This window comes from Saccoglossus kowalevskii, chromosome 6 (assembly GCF_978046115.1).
Source record: "Saccoglossus kowalevskii chromosome 6, keSacKowa6.1, whole genome shotgun sequence".
NCBI lineage: Eukaryota > Metazoa > Hemichordata > Enteropneusta > Harrimaniidae > Saccoglossus > Saccoglossus kowalevskii.
This window is the reverse complement of record NC_140646.1, coordinates 32,846,751-32,868,001: the sequence shown is the minus strand read 5'-3', so window position 1 is coordinate 32,868,001 and position 21,251 is coordinate 32,846,751. Positions and strand designations below refer to the sequence as shown.

The 21,251-nt window shown below is 35.1% G+C and overlaps 1 protein-coding gene, 1 long non-coding RNA gene and 1 other non-coding gene across 3 annotated transcripts in view; 2 read left to right on the top strand and 1 right to left on the bottom strand.

Moving 5' to 3' along the window:
• LOC100378686 (ATP-dependent chromatin remodeler CHD8-like) overlaps window positions 1–21,251 on the top strand; it is a 41,522-nt gene that overhangs the window by 10,350 nt on the left and 9,921 nt on the right. The window contains exons 5-30 of the mRNA XM_085500389.1: window positions 2,800–3,103; window positions 3,553–3,683; window positions 4,062–4,170; window positions 4,498–4,722; window positions 5,166–5,293; window positions 5,908–6,151; window positions 6,430–6,606; window positions 7,598–7,759; window positions 9,214–9,294; window positions 9,743–9,902; window positions 10,224–10,422; window positions 11,512–11,588; window positions 11,823–11,941; window positions 12,484–12,654; window positions 12,932–13,222; window positions 13,589–13,776; window positions 14,052–14,139; window positions 15,805–15,916; window positions 16,531–16,696; window positions 16,866–16,955; window positions 17,201–17,301; window positions 17,598–17,712; window positions 18,427–18,578; window positions 18,688–18,806; window positions 19,125–19,201; window positions 20,798–21,027. Coding sequence (XP_085356515.1) covers window positions 2,800–3,103; window positions 3,553–3,683; window positions 4,062–4,170; window positions 4,498–4,722; window positions 5,166–5,293; window positions 5,908–6,151; window positions 6,430–6,606; window positions 7,598–7,759; window positions 9,214–9,294; window positions 9,743–9,902; window positions 10,224–10,422; window positions 11,512–11,588; window positions 11,823–11,941; window positions 12,484–12,654; window positions 12,932–13,222; window positions 13,589–13,776; window positions 14,052–14,139; window positions 15,805–15,916; window positions 16,531–16,696; window positions 16,866–16,955; window positions 17,201–17,301; window positions 17,598–17,712; window positions 18,427–18,578; window positions 18,688–18,806; window positions 19,125–19,201; window positions 20,798–21,027 — 4,016 coding nt within the window. The remainder of the gene's footprint in view (window positions 1–2,799; window positions 3,104–3,552; window positions 3,684–4,061; window positions 4,171–4,497; window positions 4,723–5,165; window positions 5,294–5,907; window positions 6,152–6,429; window positions 6,607–7,597; window positions 7,760–9,213; window positions 9,295–9,742; window positions 9,903–10,223; window positions 10,423–11,511; window positions 11,589–11,822; window positions 11,942–12,483; window positions 12,655–12,931; window positions 13,223–13,588; window positions 13,777–14,051; window positions 14,140–15,804; window positions 15,917–16,530; window positions 16,697–16,865; window positions 16,956–17,200; window positions 17,302–17,597; window positions 17,713–18,426; window positions 18,579–18,687; window positions 18,807–19,124; window positions 19,202–20,797; window positions 21,028–21,251) is intronic.
• On the bottom strand, window positions 7,990–8,770 carry LOC146742713 (uncharacterized). Its single transcript, XR_014929846.1, has 2 exons — window positions 8,630–8,770; window positions 7,990–8,302 (listed from the first exon to the last, which is right to left on the bottom strand). It is a non-coding gene; the product is annotated as an uncharacterized LOC146742713 (long non-coding RNA).
• LOC144360570 (small nucleolar RNA U6-53/MBII-28) lies at window positions 19,416–19,522 on the top strand. Its single transcript, XR_013422275.1, has one exon. It is a non-coding gene; the product is annotated as a small nucleolar RNA U6-53/MBII-28 (small nucleolar RNA).

The following is a 21,251-nucleotide window of genomic DNA, read 5'->3' as shown; positions in this document are numbered from 1 at the left end:
CATTGTTAAACATGTCTAAAAAGAGAAAAAATTCAAATCTGACCTACCCCCACCTATTTGAAGTGTATCCGAAGCACGCAGTTCATCTTTTTTGGTGGGGCCTAATACTATTTGCAGAGATACTGGTACAAACCTATTATATACTACTAGTTCACATTGTCTTTTGTATTCTTTCTTTGTAAAACATTTTAACTTGGATAGTTGTTAATTTTATATTCAAACATTTTGATAAGATGGCAATAGTCATACACATGTCAAAATATTTTAGTTGATTGGCAAAAAATTGCCTCTTTGTAATGAGTGTCCTCATTGCCTTTGGTATTTGCATAATCTTGATTTGACAATTTAGAAATGTTAAAAATAAAATCGACCTGTACAAATATTCTGATCATATGTTAACCTTTCTGCCACCAGTTCTCTATTTTCATCACAAATTCACAAAATAGTCCCATTTATAGTCTGCATTTCCGTCAGAAGATTGGGACAAAAATAGCCAAATTTGTTGAGTAAAAACTGAAAATTGTTAGCAAAATTATGATTCATTTCTAGAAATTTTGAAGTATATAAAAAAAAAAATTGCAGAACAGTTTCGGCGAGAAAGTCTTGTGGTGAAAAGGTTAAACACCCCCCCCCCCCCCACTCAGGCCTTGTGAAGTTTTATCTATGTGGCAAGCATGAATTATGGTAGCAGATGGTAGACAATTGGAGGTTTTAGTATGCAGACAGGATTCTGGTGGTGTTTCTCTGCAAGCAGAAAACAAGTTTTTGCCCTTGTTGACCTCTTGTTTGGAGAGTGAAATGTTAGCTATTCATATTTTCAGTTGATTCTTGTGATCGCCAAGAAAGATTGCATTCATATCTGATGTACAAATACCTAAAATGGATCACTCAGATTTGTTAATTTTTGCTAATAAATGTTCAACTTCCTCTCTTTAATATTTGATATGTATGTATCTTGGGAGGCGGAACAAAAGTTCAACCAAAAATGATGATTTTTAGTTCATAGTTCAAACTGTATCATTTGTGAAAGTGAAACACTGGTGTAATATTAAATTTCCCTTTCTGTGATAACTTTGTTATCCACTATATCATATCAACTTTATGTCCACTTTTTAAAATTATTTGATCATCATGACACTACATTTAATTTTAACACCTACAAACCTTGGTGATAAACTTTAGTGGACTAGTGTGATCTTCCGTTTCAAGTTTTTCTTCTTGTAGTTGAAAGTTCTCTGATTTTTGTATAAAATGTTAGGTAAATTTCAAGACAAAGTAAAAAAAATCAATTGTAATTATTCACTACTGAAACTTTTGTAGCAGTGAAAATATCACTGGAGCAGGAAATTTGGCATTTGTGAAAGCCCTAAATTTATCTATTTTAAAACTTTTCTTGAAATTCTTTCACTTGCCAGCTTCTGTTAAACCTCGTTCTAAATTTGAAGCTAATTTAGCATTTTATGACAACATTTGCAAGTTATCAACTCTTGAGAAATTCAAGTGCTTGCTACGCACTAAAGATAGCTTCATTGTCAATTGCTTGGGAACATTTTTTTATTTTATATCTAAGCTTTAGTTTAGTTTAGTCTATTGTTTTGTTTGTGTTTTTCTTGACCATTGATTTATTGTATGTTTTTTCATTCATACTAAATTTTGTGTCAAATAAAATATCTATCTATATAAACTTTCGTCACAAATCGTACAAAAAATGTGGTTTCAACAGTTCATAAAAATTGGGTGGTATTGATGGTAAATTATTCCAGAGAGGATATAGTTTGTAATGGTAATACTTTGCTGTCCAAATCTGCTCACATGGTCAGTGATGAGTTATGTGGTACACTGAATAAAATTAATTGGAGAGTTCATGAACTATGGGATGTTGAATATGCTTGGAATAATGCATTTGGGTGCTGCTTGATGTTGGAGCAGATGTTTGTCTTTTTGTTGATGGTAGTTGAAATGTATGAAATTTGAAACTTTTGAAGTTTTGTAATCAACACATCAAGTGCATTTTACACCTGTATGTAAATTTCTTTGTTTGAATGAACTTCAAGTAGAACTGTATGCAACAATTGCCTGGGGACATATTGTATGCTTTGTATTGCAATTACACAATAGCATTGTGAATTCTTAGTTGTTCACTACTTGTTCTTGGGTATTGATGTACAGGTTGTAGTTTTAATATAGATTTTGAAATTTGCTCTTTGAATAAATACTGAAACTTGAATGAAGACCATCAGGGTTGAAACAATTAATGTTTAATCGAGGTAAAGACTGATGTTTCAGTTACACAGGGTACTGTTTTCTATGCATCATTGAAATATTAGTGAAGTATTTTTTTTTTACATTTGTAATTTTTTTAACACTTACACATTATAGTAAAGTATTGTAATAGCAGACAACATTGTTATGTAATCGTTATTGCAGGATATAAAATAAAAAATGCACCCCATATTTAAAAAATAAAAAAACATAAAAAGATACGACAAATTAATTCAATTCAGATGTGGGCTTATTGTGTTCCTTTGGCAGTTTATTTTTTTTTTGAAAAAATAATCATCAGTTTTTGACAACACAATAATGCATCAACATGACCATTCTAAAATATTAATGTCTTTCTTTATTCTTTGAATTTCAATTGATCCTGCATATAATGTCAACACATTTAGATTAGAGTTTGTGAGGTTGGCTTTGCATATTCTCTGGTTTATCATTTACTCTTAGTTAAATCAGCAATAATAGAATTCAGTGGGAACTACATTTGTTTTGGCATTTTCAAATAATTTTTCCTCTCTTCAGAAGACCTCCTCCAAGACCAATTGCTATAAAGAAGTTCAGTTTGAAAAAAAGAGTAGGTGGTGAAGGCGATTCAAGTGATAATGGGTCTGATCTAGATGAAACACCGCCCCCTTCTCCAGAAGATATAGATGGACTAAGTTTGAAAAGGCGATCATCTAGAAACACTGGAAATAAAAGAAAACGTTACACTGAAGATTTTGATTACAATATATCAGACGAAGAAGATAAAGACGTGGATGTGGAAGGACTTGGAGGAGATAATAATAATGGTGCTACATTTTTCCAACCTGCTAAATTCTTTGTGGTAAGTAGTTTATAAATACAGGTATTTACTTGTGCAGTCTTGACTTTTTAGGTGACAGTTAGCTCTCTGAATTTGAATAGCCACACTTCAGTAGTTCTGCTGATGGCACTTCGTGGAGGCCTTCAATCTGAGAACTCTGCAAAGAGAAGTACAACACTGGAAGGGTCTCTGTGTGGTAGTAGGAATAGCGTTAGTAGTCAATAACATCAGTAATTCAACTGAGAACACAAAAATTGTCAAAAAATTAATACTTTACTTAAATATTGAAGGTATGAATAAATTTTATTTGACAAACAAACCAGGGATGATTTTAAAAAATTTCAAAACTATTTTTTTAAATGTTGAAATTTTACTTTGTGTTGCTTGAATGTTTATTTTTTTAACATAGCTTCAATCTGGACCATCACAATGTGCAACTGACTTGCTTTCATTTCTTTGGCTTTCTATAGGAAAATCCAGATGAATCAGAATCTTTCATTGTTGATAAAATTTTATCATGTAGACAAAGGTTAAAGGAACAGATTCCAGGAGAAGCACAAGTCGGACATGTCGAAGAATTCTTTGTAAAATATAAAAACTTGTATGTATCATTTATGGTTTTCACTGTTTTGTTCAGGTCACCAAATTTGTAAACTTCAAGAAATGGAGAAGTACTGTAAAATCTGTATCTGAAGCCACACCCCCTAATAGAAGTCGCACCCATTCTTTTTGAATAATTGAGAACCAAAAATCATGATTTCTCATGTGTAGATGCTCTAATAGAAGCTGCATCCCCTCTATTGCATTTTAATAGTAGCCATTGTTTCCAATACAGATTTTACAGTAATTTAGCAACGTGCAAAATTGTCTTTGATTAGTGGTAGTGGCCTTGCTGCTGTGGAATTTGAATTGTGTAATCGTGTAAGAAGATATTTATACTTAATTTGTAGTGAAAAGTGTATATTAAATTTTCTTACAGTTCATACTTGCATTGTGAGTGGGCAACTGTGGACAAACTTCAACGAGACAAGAGAATTCATATGAAGATCAAGAGATTCAAAGCTAAGCAGTTTAATATCTTTCAAGATGTAAGTACAGTATTTTTCTTGTGCTCATCTTCAGTGACAGAATCCTCCAAGTGTCGTCTTTGGAAAAATTTTGCCCTTGTGTGACATCAGAATCAGGAGTATTCACTTGGTTCTTGTTCATGTCTGTTATAAGCAATTTATCGAACAAACTTGAAAGATTTTGTCAAATATATGCCAATTTTGTGTGTGATTATGATTGTTTATAGCCATTATTCTGACACATTTCCATCCCAATTCTTGGATAATTCTTTCTCTACTTTGAATCTTGTATGGTGTATAAAGCAAAATGCTTTGAGACTAACATAGTAAGGATATTTCTATTTTCAGTGGGATGATGAGCCATTCAACCCTGATTACGTAACTACAGATAGAGTATTGGATATAACTGAAAGCGAGGATCCTTACACAGGGCAAACTGTTGTACATTGCCTCGTGAAATGGTCTTCGCTGCCGTATGAAGACAGTACATGGGAGCTGAAAGATGACGTAGAGTATGATAAGATACTAAGATACTATGAAATCAATAAAATACCTGAACCTGAAGAAAGACTAGTAAGTGTGAGAGCAGCCATTTTGTTTCTATAAATGGGCTCGTTTTTGACATGCATGGGCCAAGCGAGCCATTTACCCTTTGTACGCTAATCAGCATGGAAAACATGTTTGATTCAAATTAACTGGTGGAATTTACCATATCGCTTGCTTGAAAGCCTTCACCGATAGTTAAAATGAATTAGCAGGGGGAACAAACTGCAGCAGGCCATAGTGTTTATTTGTGAAGAGCTCAATCAATCAGTCCAGAACCAGGCATGGGGTTCAAACTTGTGTCATCACAACATGTTTAAAACCTTTATCCTGCCAGCCCCATGACTTGACCTAATAAGGGATATAGGTATAAATTGCCCTCAACCAAATCACATACCAAGATTCACCACCAGCAGTCATGGCTATTCAGTGGTCTTTAGCACAAAGAATAATACCAAGTGTTTTTATTGCAGCGTGTTGAAAGACCTGGAGCTGATGAATGGGAGAAACTTCCAAAAACTAAAACTTATAAAGAGGGTAATTATTTACGTGAATATCAGTTGGAGGGTGTCAACTGGTTGACATTTAGCTGGTATAATGGGTAAGTATTACAATAACACAATAACATTTCCTGTGCAATGTTTCTCCCACAGAATCCATGATTTAGGGCATAATTCAATGTTTGTTCATGTTTAAAAATGTCCACAACATATGGAATACACACAAAAAAAATTCTAATTTCTAAACTGAGCTGTTAATGATGATATAGTTTGTCCCTCTCTGAGTGGAGCAAGAAGGCTCAAATGCTTATAAACCAAACGATTCACTTTTCTGAAATGAGCGCAGTTCTAAAACATTCATTAAATGTTCAACGAAAACTGTAACATGACTTATTTTCACTGGGTTTAAATTTCACTGATTTACCATTTCAGGCATATTCAGTGGGTTTTAAATTCACTGTTTCGTCATTTAGATGTGTTCTATGCTAAATTTTACATATTCACTGGGTTTTAATTTAGCGCACTTTCCAGTCAGCGAAATGAGCTAAATTAAAACCCAGTGAATAATTACCCCCTTTACAGTATTCAAAAATTCATAATTCAGGAGTATTTTGCGAGTCTGTCAAAACTTCACTTCCACAATATTTTGCATTTCTTATTTTATTCATTCATGATTGTTGAAAACACTGTTATGTTATGTCTTTTTGTTATGCAGACAAAACTGTATTTTAGCTGATGAGATGGGTTTGGGTAAAACCATCCAGTCGATAGCTTTCTTATTGGAGGTATGGGAATATGGAATTAAAGGGCCGTTCCTGATTATAGCGCCATTATCAACCATAGCGAACTGGCAAAGAGAGTTTGAAACCTGGAGTAATGTTAACTGTGTAGTACATCATGGCAGTGCAACAAGTAGAAGAATGATTCAAGAGTATGAAATGTACTTTAATAATGAAAAGGTCAGTATTTAAAGCTCTTCATGGGTACATGCATCAAGTCTGTAGAGTATAAAGTACACATGCTGCTACACACTCGTTTTAACCCAACAAGTTTTTATTAATTTTGTTTGCTTATTGTTTTGGTAAAAATGTACTCATCACCATAGTTTTGGACTGAAACAGGTTTTTTAAAGACATTCCTTGTGCCTTGTATACTAGAATCTGTTCAAATGTCATTGGTGCTTTTGATTTCTCACCAAAACTTGTTTAAAGTTTGTCCTTGTTTATTTATCTTGCAGGGTCAAAGGATTCCTAATATATATAAATTCCAAGTGCTGGTGACAACATATGAAATTATTTTGGCTGATAATGATCTGCTTAGTCAAATTGAATGGAGATGCGTTGTTATTGATGAAGCTCACAGATTAAAGAATAAAAATTGTAAACTTTTAGAAGGACTCAGATTGTTGAATTTTGTAAGTACTTCACTTATTGATAACATGTTGCTGCGATCAAACCCTAACCTAATCAGTTAATTATACCACATTTGCTCTATTACAAGTGTGTTTTTAAATAGTGATGGATATAATAAAATTTATTTACATAAATGAATGAGTCAAATTCAGTATCACATTAGCTCTGTTAGTAGCACATGTGCTTATGTAAATAGTAGGATTCAAATAAGATGTTTTTATTTGTAGCGTTAGATTTATTTGACATAATTGCTTGTGATATCAGATACATTTTGCTTGTAGCCTTTGGCATTTAGGGTATTTGCAAGATATCAGTCAGAAGTTGTTTACAAATAGCCAAACATTTACATAGATTAAGTTATGATAGTTTTCAGCATCTTAGGAGTCAAGTCCAAATGCATGCATGACTTTCTGACCGATAATTCAAATATTATCGATATTAATCATTTCCGATAGGGTTGTTTGTTATGACCGTCTTTTTCCAGTAGTTGTGTATTCTAGGTCTCTTCCTTCTAAATTTATGACATTTGTTGTCACTGCGCCCAAGCAAACATCAAAACATTTTGTTCTTTCTAAGCTGTGCATATTCTAAAGCCAGATTCAATAACATTTGGGATTTTAAAAATGTGCTGATAAACTATATATTAGTTGCAGAGTGACAAGTTCCGACAGGTTTAACTTGTGAACTCCTGATTTTAGTTCATGGGTCAATTTATTGCGCATGTTGAAGAATTTTAAAAGAATTTTAGCAGATAATACATTGAGTATGGACCATTTTCATTTATTTATCATTACGAATTGCTCTCCTCCTGCAGTACTTTGAATACCCACATACCATGTTGAAGAATTTGCCTGACATCGTACTTGATAATGTGATAAGTGTGGCCTCAAGAAAACCTCCGTTCAAAGAATTACATCATGACACACTGTACTTTGTTGTGGTTAATAATCTGTGCATTAGGCAGTACTTATAACTGTATGTTATTGGTTACAGGAACACAGAGTACTTCTTACGGGTACGCCTCTACAAAATAATGTGGAAGAGCTTTTTAGTTTACTTAACTTCTTGGAACCAGATCGTTTTGGTTCTCTATCAGCATTCCTTCAGGAGTTTGGTGACTTGAAGACTGAAAGTCAAGTGGAAAAACTGCAACAGGTAGATTTTTTTTATGTATACATGTAGATCAACCCAGCTATTAAATTTAAACCTTTCTGTATTACAAGCATGCATAGATTTTTTTTTTTACCCAACTTGCATGTGAGGGCATAACTCTGAATCAGTGTTCTCCCCAGAAAAATGTATCAGAGTGGCGGCTAATTTGCATATAATTTACATATCATTAGCATTTGTCTGAAGATAAAGAAAACAATAATGACAGGCTTGCATGGATGAAAATGTGTCTTTATTTTTTAACAAATTTATGTAGAAGATTAAATGAATCTGCTGCTGTGTGATTTCTATGTAATGTTGATTTTTCGGACTTTCATGGAAGCCCAGTGATCTGCAGCTTTTGAGAACGCCGTGATTTTCTTTGCTTCCCACTTCTATTAAATGACATGGCCTTCTTGTGCATCTCCGAGTGTGCGTGTTTATCGATAGCATATTTCGTAATAGTTATACATGGCATAGAATTCCATACCAAAGAACTATTTCTGGATGTTTTTAAGTTGAATTTTCCACATATGTGTCACAGCATTCCTAAAAGATAAGAAATAGGAGTGAATCAATACTTGTATTTAAAAAATATCGTCACGATCAACACGAAAATAAACAAATTGCCGCCATTTTGAAAAGTCGCTAAACTTAAAAATTGCCACGATAAACTTTACCCAACTATTTCAAAACACAATACTAGTATTAGTTACTTTGATAAATCGTAGCCAACAATTTTTGAACTTCCAGAAAGAAGGTCGTTTCCAAAAAAATGTTTCGACGATCGGCAAAAAATGAAGCCATACAAAAATTTACTAAACTAGGTCAAAACTCGCTTCCAAGTAAAACGCTACAAATAAATACTTTTTTTACCTTTGCCATCGGATGTTTCTCTCAGCCACGTATATTTTGTTGTCCATTGTGCATCAAATCTAGAGTTTATTTTTTTGCACTTTTCGTTGTAACATCATCTTGGACACGTTTAGTACCACTGCCGACAGGGGTACCGGTGACCGCGTTGCTGGTGGGTTTATCGCTCGCAACCAGGGGCCCAGCAGGGCGTTCTACGCGGAACCACAACGTAATATTTCTGCTGTTTGACATCGTTGCTTCTTCCAGCCAAATATGCTACTGAGAAAATACTCGCTATTACCCCAATTAAATAGGGCGAAAGTGTTTATTGTCGAAGTACGAAGCTGTATTAGTCCATTGTCTTTGCGTAATCACTGGCATGTTTCCATTCACACCTGATTTGGCTCACAGTACCGGACGCTGATGACGCTGACTAACAGATTCGCACGTGTATTAATAAGCTAAAACAAAGAGTAACAGGAAATGCCACAGAGTAGCGGGCAATCTCTCAGAGTAGCGGCATAAATAATGGAGTAGCGGCCCCGCTACGCTAAAACGCTTTGGGGAGAACACTGCTGAATGCTTCTAATATAATTTGTTTTTAGTTGCTAAAACCAATGATGCTTAGACGACTCAAGGAGGATGTAGAGAAGAATTTGGCTGCCAAAGAAGAAACTATTATAGAGGTGAGTAAAATGTTCATGTATGAATTTTTGGTGCCATTCAGTCTGTTTCCATCCAATAATGCTAGCAAGGAGTGACACTATTATTTTTGACTGTGTGTACGTTGACACACTTTCTTTATAAACTTCACTTGGATGCTTGAATCGCATCCATCTGCATTTCATTATCTCTTGCAATTCAATCTATGATTCATGTAACTTGATTCATCTTGGCAACACACAAATACAAGATTTTGATTTCTAAACTGAGCTATTAATGATGATATAGTTTGTCCCTCTCTGAGTGGAGCAAGAAGGCTCAAATGCTTATAAAACAAACGATCATTCACATTTCTGAAATAAGCTCTGTTCATTAACTCAAATAAGTTCTTAATGCGCAATGTGAAATTTTAAAATTGAGATGATTTACAAATAGATTATGATTAATGTTGATTCTTTCTTTTGTTTCAAGGTTGAATTAACTAATATTCAAAAGAAATATTACCGTGCCATTTTAGAGAGAAACTTTTCGTTTCTTGCCAAGGGGTCAGGATCTAATGCCAATGTGCCTAATTTGATGAATACAATGATGGAACTCAGAAAATGTTGTAATCACCCGTTTCTTATAAATGGTGAGTTGTATATATTTCAACATTGTCACAACTATTGTTTGTCACATGGTGTCATTACTTTGAAGGATTTATGCAGTTGTGTAATTGTGCATGTAAAAAAAAAAAAATTGTAATTCTGAAAAATCATTATGAGAATTGATTATTCCTGCAGTGTCTGACCTTTTGTGTCTGTACCCAAAATAGTTACAAACTTTGCATTCATTTGTATGCATTTGACGTATTCTCATTTCAAACTAGTTGTCAGAGTTGGGTTTAATGCTTTATGAGTAAATCACAAAACCTTAATTAAAATGCATATTATTTAACATCTTTAATTTACAGGAGCTGAAGAACAGATTATGTTGGATTTTCCTGAAAATAACTACCTTAGACAGTTATTAGCTTTAATTCAATCTGCTGGTAAGATGGTATTGATTGACAAGTTATTACCAAAGTTGAAAGAAGGTGGACATAAAGTACTTATATTCTCACAGATGGTTAAATGTCTGGATATATTAGAAGACTATCTTTTACAGAAGAGGTAAGAGGCCTGCATTTCTTGCTTTATTCAACTTCATAGTGTACTCATAAAATGGACAAGACTGGACTGCAATGAACATCATTGAAACTATATTGGAAACATTGACTGCACAGTGACACTTCAGGAACACGCTTATCCTTCGTGGTGCAACTAATTGTGTTAATTTTTTTGCTCATTATTGTCGAATCAAATAATAGATGTCGATAGTGATCTTTAAAAACATCCTATTGTAGTCACAAAATTTGGAGAAATTGAATTAAAAGGAAGGGTTAAAAACACAGGAAATCAGGTTCAGTCATATTTTAGTTTGTGACTTCAAGAGTTCCCTATAGCCACAAGTTGGTGAGAGTTTTCATTCTCACACAGGATCCATACAAAATCTGTCATGTTGGTTATACAGTCTTAGCATTCCTTATTTGTCTTTCCAAATCAGGAATGATGCAGATAAGCTGTTCAATACTGCAGAATTCTTGCATGCTGCTGTTTTACGGAGATAGGATGATGTGTATAACAATCGTCAGTTGTCAGACCTGTCTTGGTGTTATAAAGGCCCCTTGTCTATAGTGACCACTTTTAGGTACTCCTAAGGCAATAATGTATGAGCAACCTGTGTTAGAGACCACCATAATTAGCATTCTGTTTGTAAAAAAACAATTTTTAATTCCCAAAAACTTACTTGATTTGGATAAATAAATGCGTTTTTTGTTGCATCAGTGCTATCGGTATATCATTATCTTCTGGTTAAATGTACGAATTGTTGATCCATAAAAAAATTATCCAATCTGGATATAAAGACCACTTGAATATATGCACTATTTTATTCATTAAAATAGTCCATATGAGTGGTTGCTTATATATTAGTTTGACTATTGTGAAACAAAATGAGTTTAATAGCTACATGCCATTTAAAAGAATCTTAATTTAGTTGAACTCTTATTAAATTTGCTAAATTATGCTGGTTTAATAAAAATTCTGACTGCAAATTTAATTTATCACGAATTGACCTCCTTTTATTGCCTTGTGGTGTTTTTCTTAGTTGTCATTTTGTTACAGCACTTGAGTTATTTTCTAAATCTTTTTTTTTGACAGATATCCATATGAACGAATTGATGGTAGGGTAAGAGGAAACCTGAGACAAGCTGCCATTGACAGATTCAGCAAACCAGGTATTCAATTTTACTCGCCACAATTTCAGTCAGTCTCATTACTCTGGGGTCTAGAACTGAGCTGTTAATGATGATATAGTTTGTCCCTCTCTGAGTGGAGCAAGAAGGCTCAAATGCTTATAAACCAAACGATCATTCACTATTCTGAAATCAGCTCAGTAATGCGGTATTAAAAATAATCATATACACAAAGATGAAAAATAAATTTTAATTCTAGGTTTGATTTTTATTCAGATTCTGACAGATTTGTATTTCTGTTATGTACCCGTGCTGGAGGACTTGGTATCAATCTTACTGCTGCTGATACAGTGATCATATTTGATTCCGACTGGAATCCACAAAACGACCTCCAAGTAAGTTGAAAATAAAAACCTATGGGGTCTATAGGCTGTCACACTTGTTTGTTGTGGTTGACTGGTTGGCAAGAGCAGTTCGTTTGCAGTTGAAGATAAAATAACTGCGCTGTTTGCTGCTGTTATTAAAATGTACATGGATGTAGGCCTGTTAATAAAACAATTCTGGGTAATATTGTCACAGCAAATCGTGGGCCCAGTGTTGTTAATAAGCGTCATTTGTCATCAGACATTCGCAGTGTGGTTGGCAAAAGGGAAACTCATAATGTCACAGTGCAAAGACCTATTATCAGCTTGTGAATATATTAGGATTTTCTGAAAATATGTTCTACATTAGACAAGAATTACTTTGCTGCTGGGTTAACAGTGCGCAGTTCTTGAAATGATGCTTTTTTCACGTGTTAGACTGCTGATTTACCATGAGCAGAAATCTTTGACTTACTGATCAAGAACTGTCCATGTTTATCCTGTTTATGGCATGTGTTTTAGAGGCAATGTATGCGTTATAGGATGTCATTAAATAGTTGTCACATTTGTTGTAGGCCCAAGCAAGATGTCACAGAATTGGGCAAAGCAAATTGGTAAAGGTGTACAGACTGATTACAAGGAACTCTTATGAAAGAGAAATGTTTGATAGAGCTAGCTTGAAACTTGGTTTGGATAAAGCTGTGTTGCAGTCAATGAGACATCAAGATAAAGATTCCGCCAATGCAGTGAGTATGCCTAGAAATGTCTGCTGATAAGTACAGTAATGCTCTATTGTTGGAAAGAAACTGATTTGCATATGTATAGTCTTCTTTTTAGACTTAAAAATACGAACGTCTTTTATGAATTTGATCATATTTTGTCTGAGAAGTGTGTAGGCTGAGCAAGAAAGGCAACATGCAACAATGCTCAGTAGTTGTGTGCATTTCTACTACAGATATGATTAATATATTCTTGTGCTCCAATACAAAAAAGGAAATTACAGGACTTTATTTTCCGTTACAGCCAACTGCCATGTCAAAGAAAGAAATAGAAGAACTTTTACGTAAAGGTGCCTATGGTGCTATCATGGATGATGATGAATCCAGTTCAAAGTTCTGTGAAGAGGACATTGATCAAATTCTCCAAAGACGTACTCAAGTAGTTCAGATAGAATCGGAGGGCAAAGGATCTACATTTGCTAAAGCTAGTTTTGTGTCGTCATCTGATAGACGAGATATTTCACTTGATGATCCAGATTTCTGGCAAAAGTGGGCTAAGAAAGCTGATGTGGACACAGATGAAATCAAATCTAGGGTAAGAATCAACTTATTCTATGAATAAATTCTTTGTAATTTGCAGATTGTGGCTTGGGGCTATCACAAACATACCCTTGTGTCAAGGTTAGATTTTGATTGGGTTCTGGTCTGGGATGTTTGTCTGCTTCCGAGAGATCTCGTGTAATACAGTCGGCGGCCAAAACCATAAATGTTAATCATAACTTGTTATAGATTTGAGTGCTGTACAAGTTATTGTTAGTTACAAACTTGTACATTGTCTGTAAAAACTGAACAGATTTAGTATGATTGTCTTCTCCAAACCTTACAGTGTTATGTACTTGAATTAATGTTCCTGGAGGCAATTTTTACCAAATTTTAAGTCATCTTTTTTGGTTATCTTTAGGATATTGGAATAATCCATGAACCCAGGAGACGTAAACAAACTAGACGCTTTGGGAATCTTGATGAAGTTCTTGATTTTACGTCGGAGAGTGATAGTGAAGAAGAGGCTAAAGTGTCCAAGAAGCAGTTACAAACCGGTTGGACCAGGGTGGAATGCTTCAGAGTGGAAAAAGGTCTCCTCACATATGGGTGAGTGAAAAGTTCTGGCTGGCCAAGGCTAGAAAGTCGCTTGTGGATGTGTTAGACTAACAGACCAATATACTGCCATGACTGGAACGTCATTTGTATGTGCAAGCCTGAAAGAATCTCTTGAAATGATGTCATTTTACACGTGTTAGACACTGAAAATAAATGATACGATAACTTTTATTACTGATCAGGAGAACACAATATGGTTTTGTATAAAAATAATGCAACCTTCAGCCCATTTTTTTTTTTACTGACAAATTTATTTTTTATGACAGTTGGGGTCGTTGGGCTGATATTCTCAAAAATGGTAAATTCAAGAGAAAACTTGGTGAGAAAGATGTTGAAGCTGTCTCGAGAACAATTGTAAGTTTCTATATAATATTGTGCATTTCTTTTTTGGTCTGAGCATGTTTTTAGTCCCCGTTCGGACGAAGTCCGAAAACGGGGACTTATAATTCGGTGTCCGTCCGTCCGTCCGTCCGGAGTCATATCTCAGAGTCCCTTGGACCGATTCCGTTCATTCTTTGCATGTGCCTAGTACTTTATGTGGGACATATGCACATGCAGTGGTTTAGCGATTCGATTCAAAATGGCCGACTGGCAGCCATCTTGTTTTTTGAAAATGTTGTATTTTGGACATGCTTTGTCAGTTTTCATTCAAACTTGGTACATAGATTATACATGTTAGGATACATGTCCATGATGATTTATTTCACAATTAGATCAAAGATGGCCGACTGACAGCCATCTTGTTTTTTGAAAATGTCGTATTTTGGACATGCTTTGTCAGTTTTCATTCAAATTTAGTACATAGATCATACATGTTAGGATACATGTTCCCGACCGTCTGTGAGTTCCTGAGTCTGTCCGTCCGTGTGTCCGTCTGTCCGTGCGTCAGTCTATCCAACGTCATATTTCAGAATCCTGTGGACCGATTTCGTTCATTCTTTGCATGTGCCTAGTACCTTATGTGGGACATATGCACATGCAGTGGTTTAGCGATTCGATTCAAAATGGCCGACTGGCAGCCATCTTGTTTTTTGAAAATGTTGTATTTTGGACATGCTTTGTCAGTTTTCATTCAAACTTGGTACATAGATTATACATGTTAGGATACATGTCCATGATGATTTATTTCACAATTGGATCAAAGATGGCTGACTGGCAGCCATCTTGTTTTTTGAAAATGTTGTATTTTGGACATGCTTTGTCAGTTGTCATTCAAACTTGGTACATAGATTATACATGTTAGGATACATGTCCATGATGGATCAAAGATGGTCGACTGGCAGGCTTCTTGTTTTTTTTTTTTTATGCGGTATCTTGGACGTGCTCCGTCAGTTTTCATTCAAATTTGGCACATACATGTACTTTATACATGTTAGGATGCATATCCATGACAATTTGTTTCAAAATCTGGTCAAGGATGGCCGATTGACAGCCATCTGACTTTTTGGTCTTACTACTATATTTCCACAATTTATGTACCATTTTCATTCGTATTTGGCACATACATCATACATATCAGTGTGTTTCATAATCAGATCAAAGATGGCTGAATAACGGCTGTTTTTATTTTGGCCATATTACTATGACACGAAACACGTGTTTTGATGTAAATAAACAATCTGTTGTATACGCCACTTGGAACTCAAGTTTCAAGGACACGCTCGCGACAACCCCTCCGCTTTAATATGACGAGCACAAAGAGAACTTAACGGGGACTGTGTCATTTTCAATGACTTGTTTTTTATTGTTTCCTTAAGTAGTGCAATGTTAGTGTTCTTCCTAGTAGTATGAATTATGTGCAAAAGGTCAATTGACGATCCAAAAACTACCTTCTACCACCATTAGCACAGTAGATCCTAAGATAAAATGTTACTGTCCACATGTGTTAGTGTTCGACCAGGTCTGGTACTAGGAAGATATGAACTGGTTTCTGTGCAAAAAAAGTACTATATTGTTAAAGAACAAAATACAAGTATGCAGATTATATGGAACTTATGATTTTGTTTTTTTCCTCTGTAGCTTGTTTTTTGTTTACAGTATTATAAAGGTGATTCCAAAATCAAGTCATTCATCTGGGATCTCGTCAAGCCGCCAAATGAGGGTAGTTTCAAGTCATACAAGAATCACGCAGGTTTGTATTTTTGGCATTGAACATTTAGTTTACTCCAAAATGGGAATATTTCCAGAACTATAGGGGGATGCACTTGATCACGATGTGTGCATTGTTAGCAGCTAAGCACCAATGTTCGCAATCAATGGTACAAGAATGGCTTTGTTTACTGCTACTGTTATTACATACGCATGGGCGTTTCTTTTTCGAATAATGTTGTCAAGTAGATCATGAGTAGGACAATACTCATGGTAAGCCGAAGTTTAATAAACGTTTCATTGTGCTGGTTTATTCAAGATATTGAACTGAGCTATTAATGATGATATAGTTTGTCCCTCTCTGAGTGGAGCAAGAAGGCTCAAATGCTTATAAAACAAACGATCATTCACATTTCTGAAATAAGCTCAGTTCTAAATCATGCATTCATTTTAAAAACCTCATTCACTATTTGTTTACTATTTAAAATTAGTTACTTCTCCAATAATCTGTTGAAAAAAATAACATTTAATTTCACCCTTGCTAAAATCCATAACTCCTGCATCCATGTGAGGTTAAGAGCTACGCTATGCTACGCTACGCTATATCCTCTACCTTGTTTCTGATCATGATTGTTTTCTATTGCGTTCGCATTGTAGCTGCTGCTCATCCAGTGCAAAAAGGGAAAAAAGGAAAGAAAGGCAAGAGAGAAATTAAAGTGATGCCTGCTCTATTGGAATATGATTTCAATTCTAAGAATACCAATCCTGAAGAATTATTACAAGATCCTGGTTACAAAAATCACCTCAAGAGACATTGCAATAAGTGAGTTAGCCTGCCCTCTAAGTTTGACATGCAAAAGCTTTTGTTTATGTTGGTTCTTTGCGTTGCTGGATGTTTATATATATTATAGAAATTCAAGCAAATGAGTTGCCAAATAATATTGCTTGTATTACTAGGTAACTGACATATCTGTTTACCTATACCTAAATAGGGTGTTGTTGAGAGTTAGAATGTTGTACTACCTCAAGCAGGAAGTGGTTGGGGATCTAGCAGTAAAGATATCTCAAGGTGCTCATGTCAAGTAAGTATCAACGATCGATTGGGGGGAAATTTATTTATCGGTATACATGGGCTTACAACAGCGAAAGATATAGTAATGTAAGCAAAACACTAAGCAACTATACTCTAAGTAAATTCAGTCAAACTTTAACTAGTTTTTACAACCGTGGATTGTTCTGCTGAAAAGCAAAACATTTGTTTTACCTGAATTACTTTTTGCTTATTTTAACTTCTGTTAGTTACTCATGCTATGTATTACATTTTCAGTAATCTACAGATTCCTGCTCCAATTGCTGAAGGTGATCCACCTATTGGTTGGTGGGATGATGAAGCAGATATCTCTCTTATGGTGGGAGTGTACAAACATGGTAAGTCTTATTTATCATCTTAAATATGTGGCTCAAAATGGCAACACATACCACCTTATTTTGGAGGCCCTGTATAAAAATATAACTGCTTGGTAAATGAGGCTTTTGTGTTCATGATCTTGGTGGTGTTAACTGTAATAAGAAAAATATCTAGTTTAAAAATATTGGCATATTTAAGTGCAAAGTAATAAAATACTCTGACCATCTTCAGTCTCCAAATTGCTTTGAGATTTCTCTTGCCTAGCTTGAAACAACATGTTAGTTCCTTCAATTCATACATTTTCTTTTCTTAACAGGTTATGAGAAGTATACACTGGTGCGAGGTGACCCCGCTCTGTGTTTCCTTGACAAGTGTGGGCCACCTGATGCCCGGGCTATTAGAATGGAAGAAAACGATGATGACGTTGATATGTAAGTTAGATCATGGTAAAGTGGAGTGAAGTGTTCTGCAAAAATAAACACTTTTGTTTCTCTCTCAATGGAAGTTAATTTTGAGTCGGTGGATAGTTTACAAGATCATGGCTTCTTTGAGGAATACGTTCAATAGATAAATTCCTGAGTTATACTGACCAGAGTGTCCGTGGTAGCTACATTTTGACAACACAACGTCAGCTAATTTTAATGAGACATTGGGGTCAAATATAGGTCAAACTGAATGTTTGCATATAGTCTAAACTCTTCAAAAATAGAATGCAAGGAGTGTAGCTAATGTATTGTGTTGATTTAACTACAGAGTTTTGTTAGTCAAGTGGGCATTGGCCATCACCAATAAAAATAATGCCTTGAACTTTTGTGTCGCATATGCAATGTATTCGTGACTTCTGGCAGATATATCTTATACAATAACATGTTTATTACCAAACTGAAGCTAGTATTTTAAAAATCTGCCTAAAGTGGCTTGTTCCTGATGAGTGCAAGTGTTTGATCACTCCATTTTTCCTCCTCGTGTTGTGAACATGGTGGTAGATAAGTAGCCAGAGAACGCAAGACTTTGAATCTAGTCTAATGTAGACTTTAAATGAATTTTGTAATTATATTTAGGAATTAGTAAACATTAAAGAAAGTGAGAACTCACTTGCTCAAGTATACAGTTGATAATTTGTATCTTTGATGCATTTTTTCTAGGACCCTTGACGATGACCCAGAATTTAAACCTATTCAGAAATTAATGAGAGAGGACTTGGAAGAAGACTCTCTGTCACCATCCAGCATATCAACTCCGCAGCCATCACCTCGACCAACCAAGTCTATGCATAAAAAAATAGAGCCACCTACTGGTAAGTGTTCTGATTCAGTATTTTGCTATATTGGAAATTGTAAAAATGTCTTGATTTTATGTTTTGCAATTGGGAAATGTATATTGACGATGCCTTGTATCCTCCACAGCTCCAGGTAAATTACCTTTTCCAGCAGCTTCAGATTTAAATACACGGTTGAGAAGATTAATTACTAGTTACCAAAGAAATCATAAAAAGCAACAAGTGAAACAAGCTCAGAGGGCAAGGGTAAGCTCAAATTATGTGTTTTGGTATATTATTAGGGATTGCATACAAGTCGTACATAATGTAAACAACTAGTCTGAACTGTTTTTGTGCTGCTGCTTGAAATAAAAGCTATGCATGTCTCGGCTACTATACTTTAAAATATTAGGTGCCATAGACCCAATGTGTGCCATCCAATGTGTAATATGTGACATGTATATGAAATACTGGAACATTAAAATCTTATTTTATGCTTTGACTTGACATTTTGATGTTTTCAAGTGGTCGATTGCCATCAATAAATCAAATGCCTTCATAAGAATGATTTTTTTCTTTGAATAGAAAGAGGCTGAGAGAAAACACAGATTTGAAGAAGCTTTGAAACAGAAAGAATTGAAGAAAAAAGAACAAGCACAAAGGTGAGCGACTCATGCAAATCTGTTGTTCTAGTTGAAGTGAAACAAATAATGGGTTAACCTTTGTCGGACAATTTAGTAAATAAAATTGTTTGAGGGTGTTGACTGGACATGTTTATTGACAAAAATGTTATTGAAAGCACTTGGATTGAACTGCCGAGTTAACCAGTAGAAATAGTATACAGATATTCAGACCTATGCTTGTTTAAATGTGGCTGTTTAATGATGATTCGCCATGCTAATACTGAGATACAAACATAGTTCATTGGAACATGTTTGGGATCACTGAGTGGAAATCTCTTCTCAAAGTAGAAACTGAAAACAGCCAATCATCATGCACAATTAGAAAAGTAATACAGTCAAACCTGTCTATAAAGGACAGTCAGTGGACTCGGACTTTCACACTCTCGCCATGCAGTCTTATTCCCCAGTCTCTTACACATTCCATCACAGGCGGTAATCAGTCGCATCGTTAGTATTGTCGATTGTACACCGTCACAAAATGCACAGGCAAAGTTGTCGTGTTTGAAAAAACAAACAAGCATTAAAAATGAAGAAGTATTGGTAATAAACAAAATTTACCAAACTCATAACGATTGCTCCAACTCTCGATGTTGAATCAGAAAGTCAAACGAACCGGAAATGAAACACGGTGATCGTACACGCAATTTTACAGTTATTTGTTGCAAGCATCGACGTGTCAAAACTGCCCAAACGAATTTTCTCGATTGCGAATTATTGATATTACTGTTTATATAAAAGAGGATCAAAATAGAAAACATCTTTCGTTGAGAATAACCCTGTGATGACCCCTCAGTAACAATACGTTTTGCCCATGCGCTAGCTTCATTAGCATAATTTATAACGATCAACAACAAACAACATGGCAGCCAAAATCGGTTGGACTTTGCAATCCCGCTATGAAAACGAATGTTTTATTTTGTTTCGATATTTCATGTCGACAAGGTAAATAAAACATCTCTCATTTAATAAAACTGGTTAATTTTTCTTGTTTTCGAGACGTGGGGGAATTTGCTCTTCATGTGCGAGACAGTCCACAGAAGTGCCGCTGGCCAGCTGGGGATCGATAGTATACCAAGGGTAGTACCGATCGGAAACAAGCTAGTTTTTCATTTCAAACTTTGAATGAAACTGTTTTAATTTGTTGTTAAAATCTTTCCAGTCTCCAGACGTTACATTCAGATGATATTCAACTTTTTTTTTTTACTTTTTCGCAACTTCACAAACCAAGTTGCGATGGTCACCCCTGTCTATTAGCCCTAAAGATTGCGTACTCGGTAATCTGAACGTAACATATGGCCACTTTCCTGTTAGCAATTCGCAAGTAGCTATTGTCTTTTTGCTGAGACAGTCTGATGGAAATGTTGGTGGTCGTTGTACAAAGGTTAAAGTGTGAATAGGTCTACAATAGGGTGGTCGCTGGTTGCATTGGATAGGTGGTCGCTATATCCAGTATCTTTAACATGTAAATTGCGAAGGGACTGTACTAAGGTGGTCGCTCTGCACAGGTGGTCTTTAACACAGGTTTGACTGTATTGTATCTTGGGTGTAACTTAATCATTTTCATTTTCATACCAGATGGTCTAGGAGAGAAGAAAGTGACTTCTATCGCACAGTGTCTGCCTTTGGGGTGGAGTACGATCCAGAAACTAAAATTTACAAGTGGGATAATTTCAGAAGAGTTGCCAGGTTGGACAAGAAAACCAATGAAAAGTTACAAGAGTATTACGAGAATTTCCGTGCTATGTGTTTAAGGGTTTCAAGTAGAAACAAGCATAAAGAAGGGGAAGAAGATTCCATGGATCTCGGTAATATAACCTTTCACCACTTTGATTTTAGTGCACAAGGAAGCGTCCTTCATTAATTTATCTTGAATTCTCGGGAATGTTACTAAATGGGGTTGGTTGAAAAAGGATCATTTGGTGCAATTGTGTACTATGGTTTTCTAATTGCTATTTTATAAAACTGTAAATATATTAAAGTTTTGGGTTTAGACGTGCATTTGTTGAATTGTCCAGTTTGCCTGGCATTA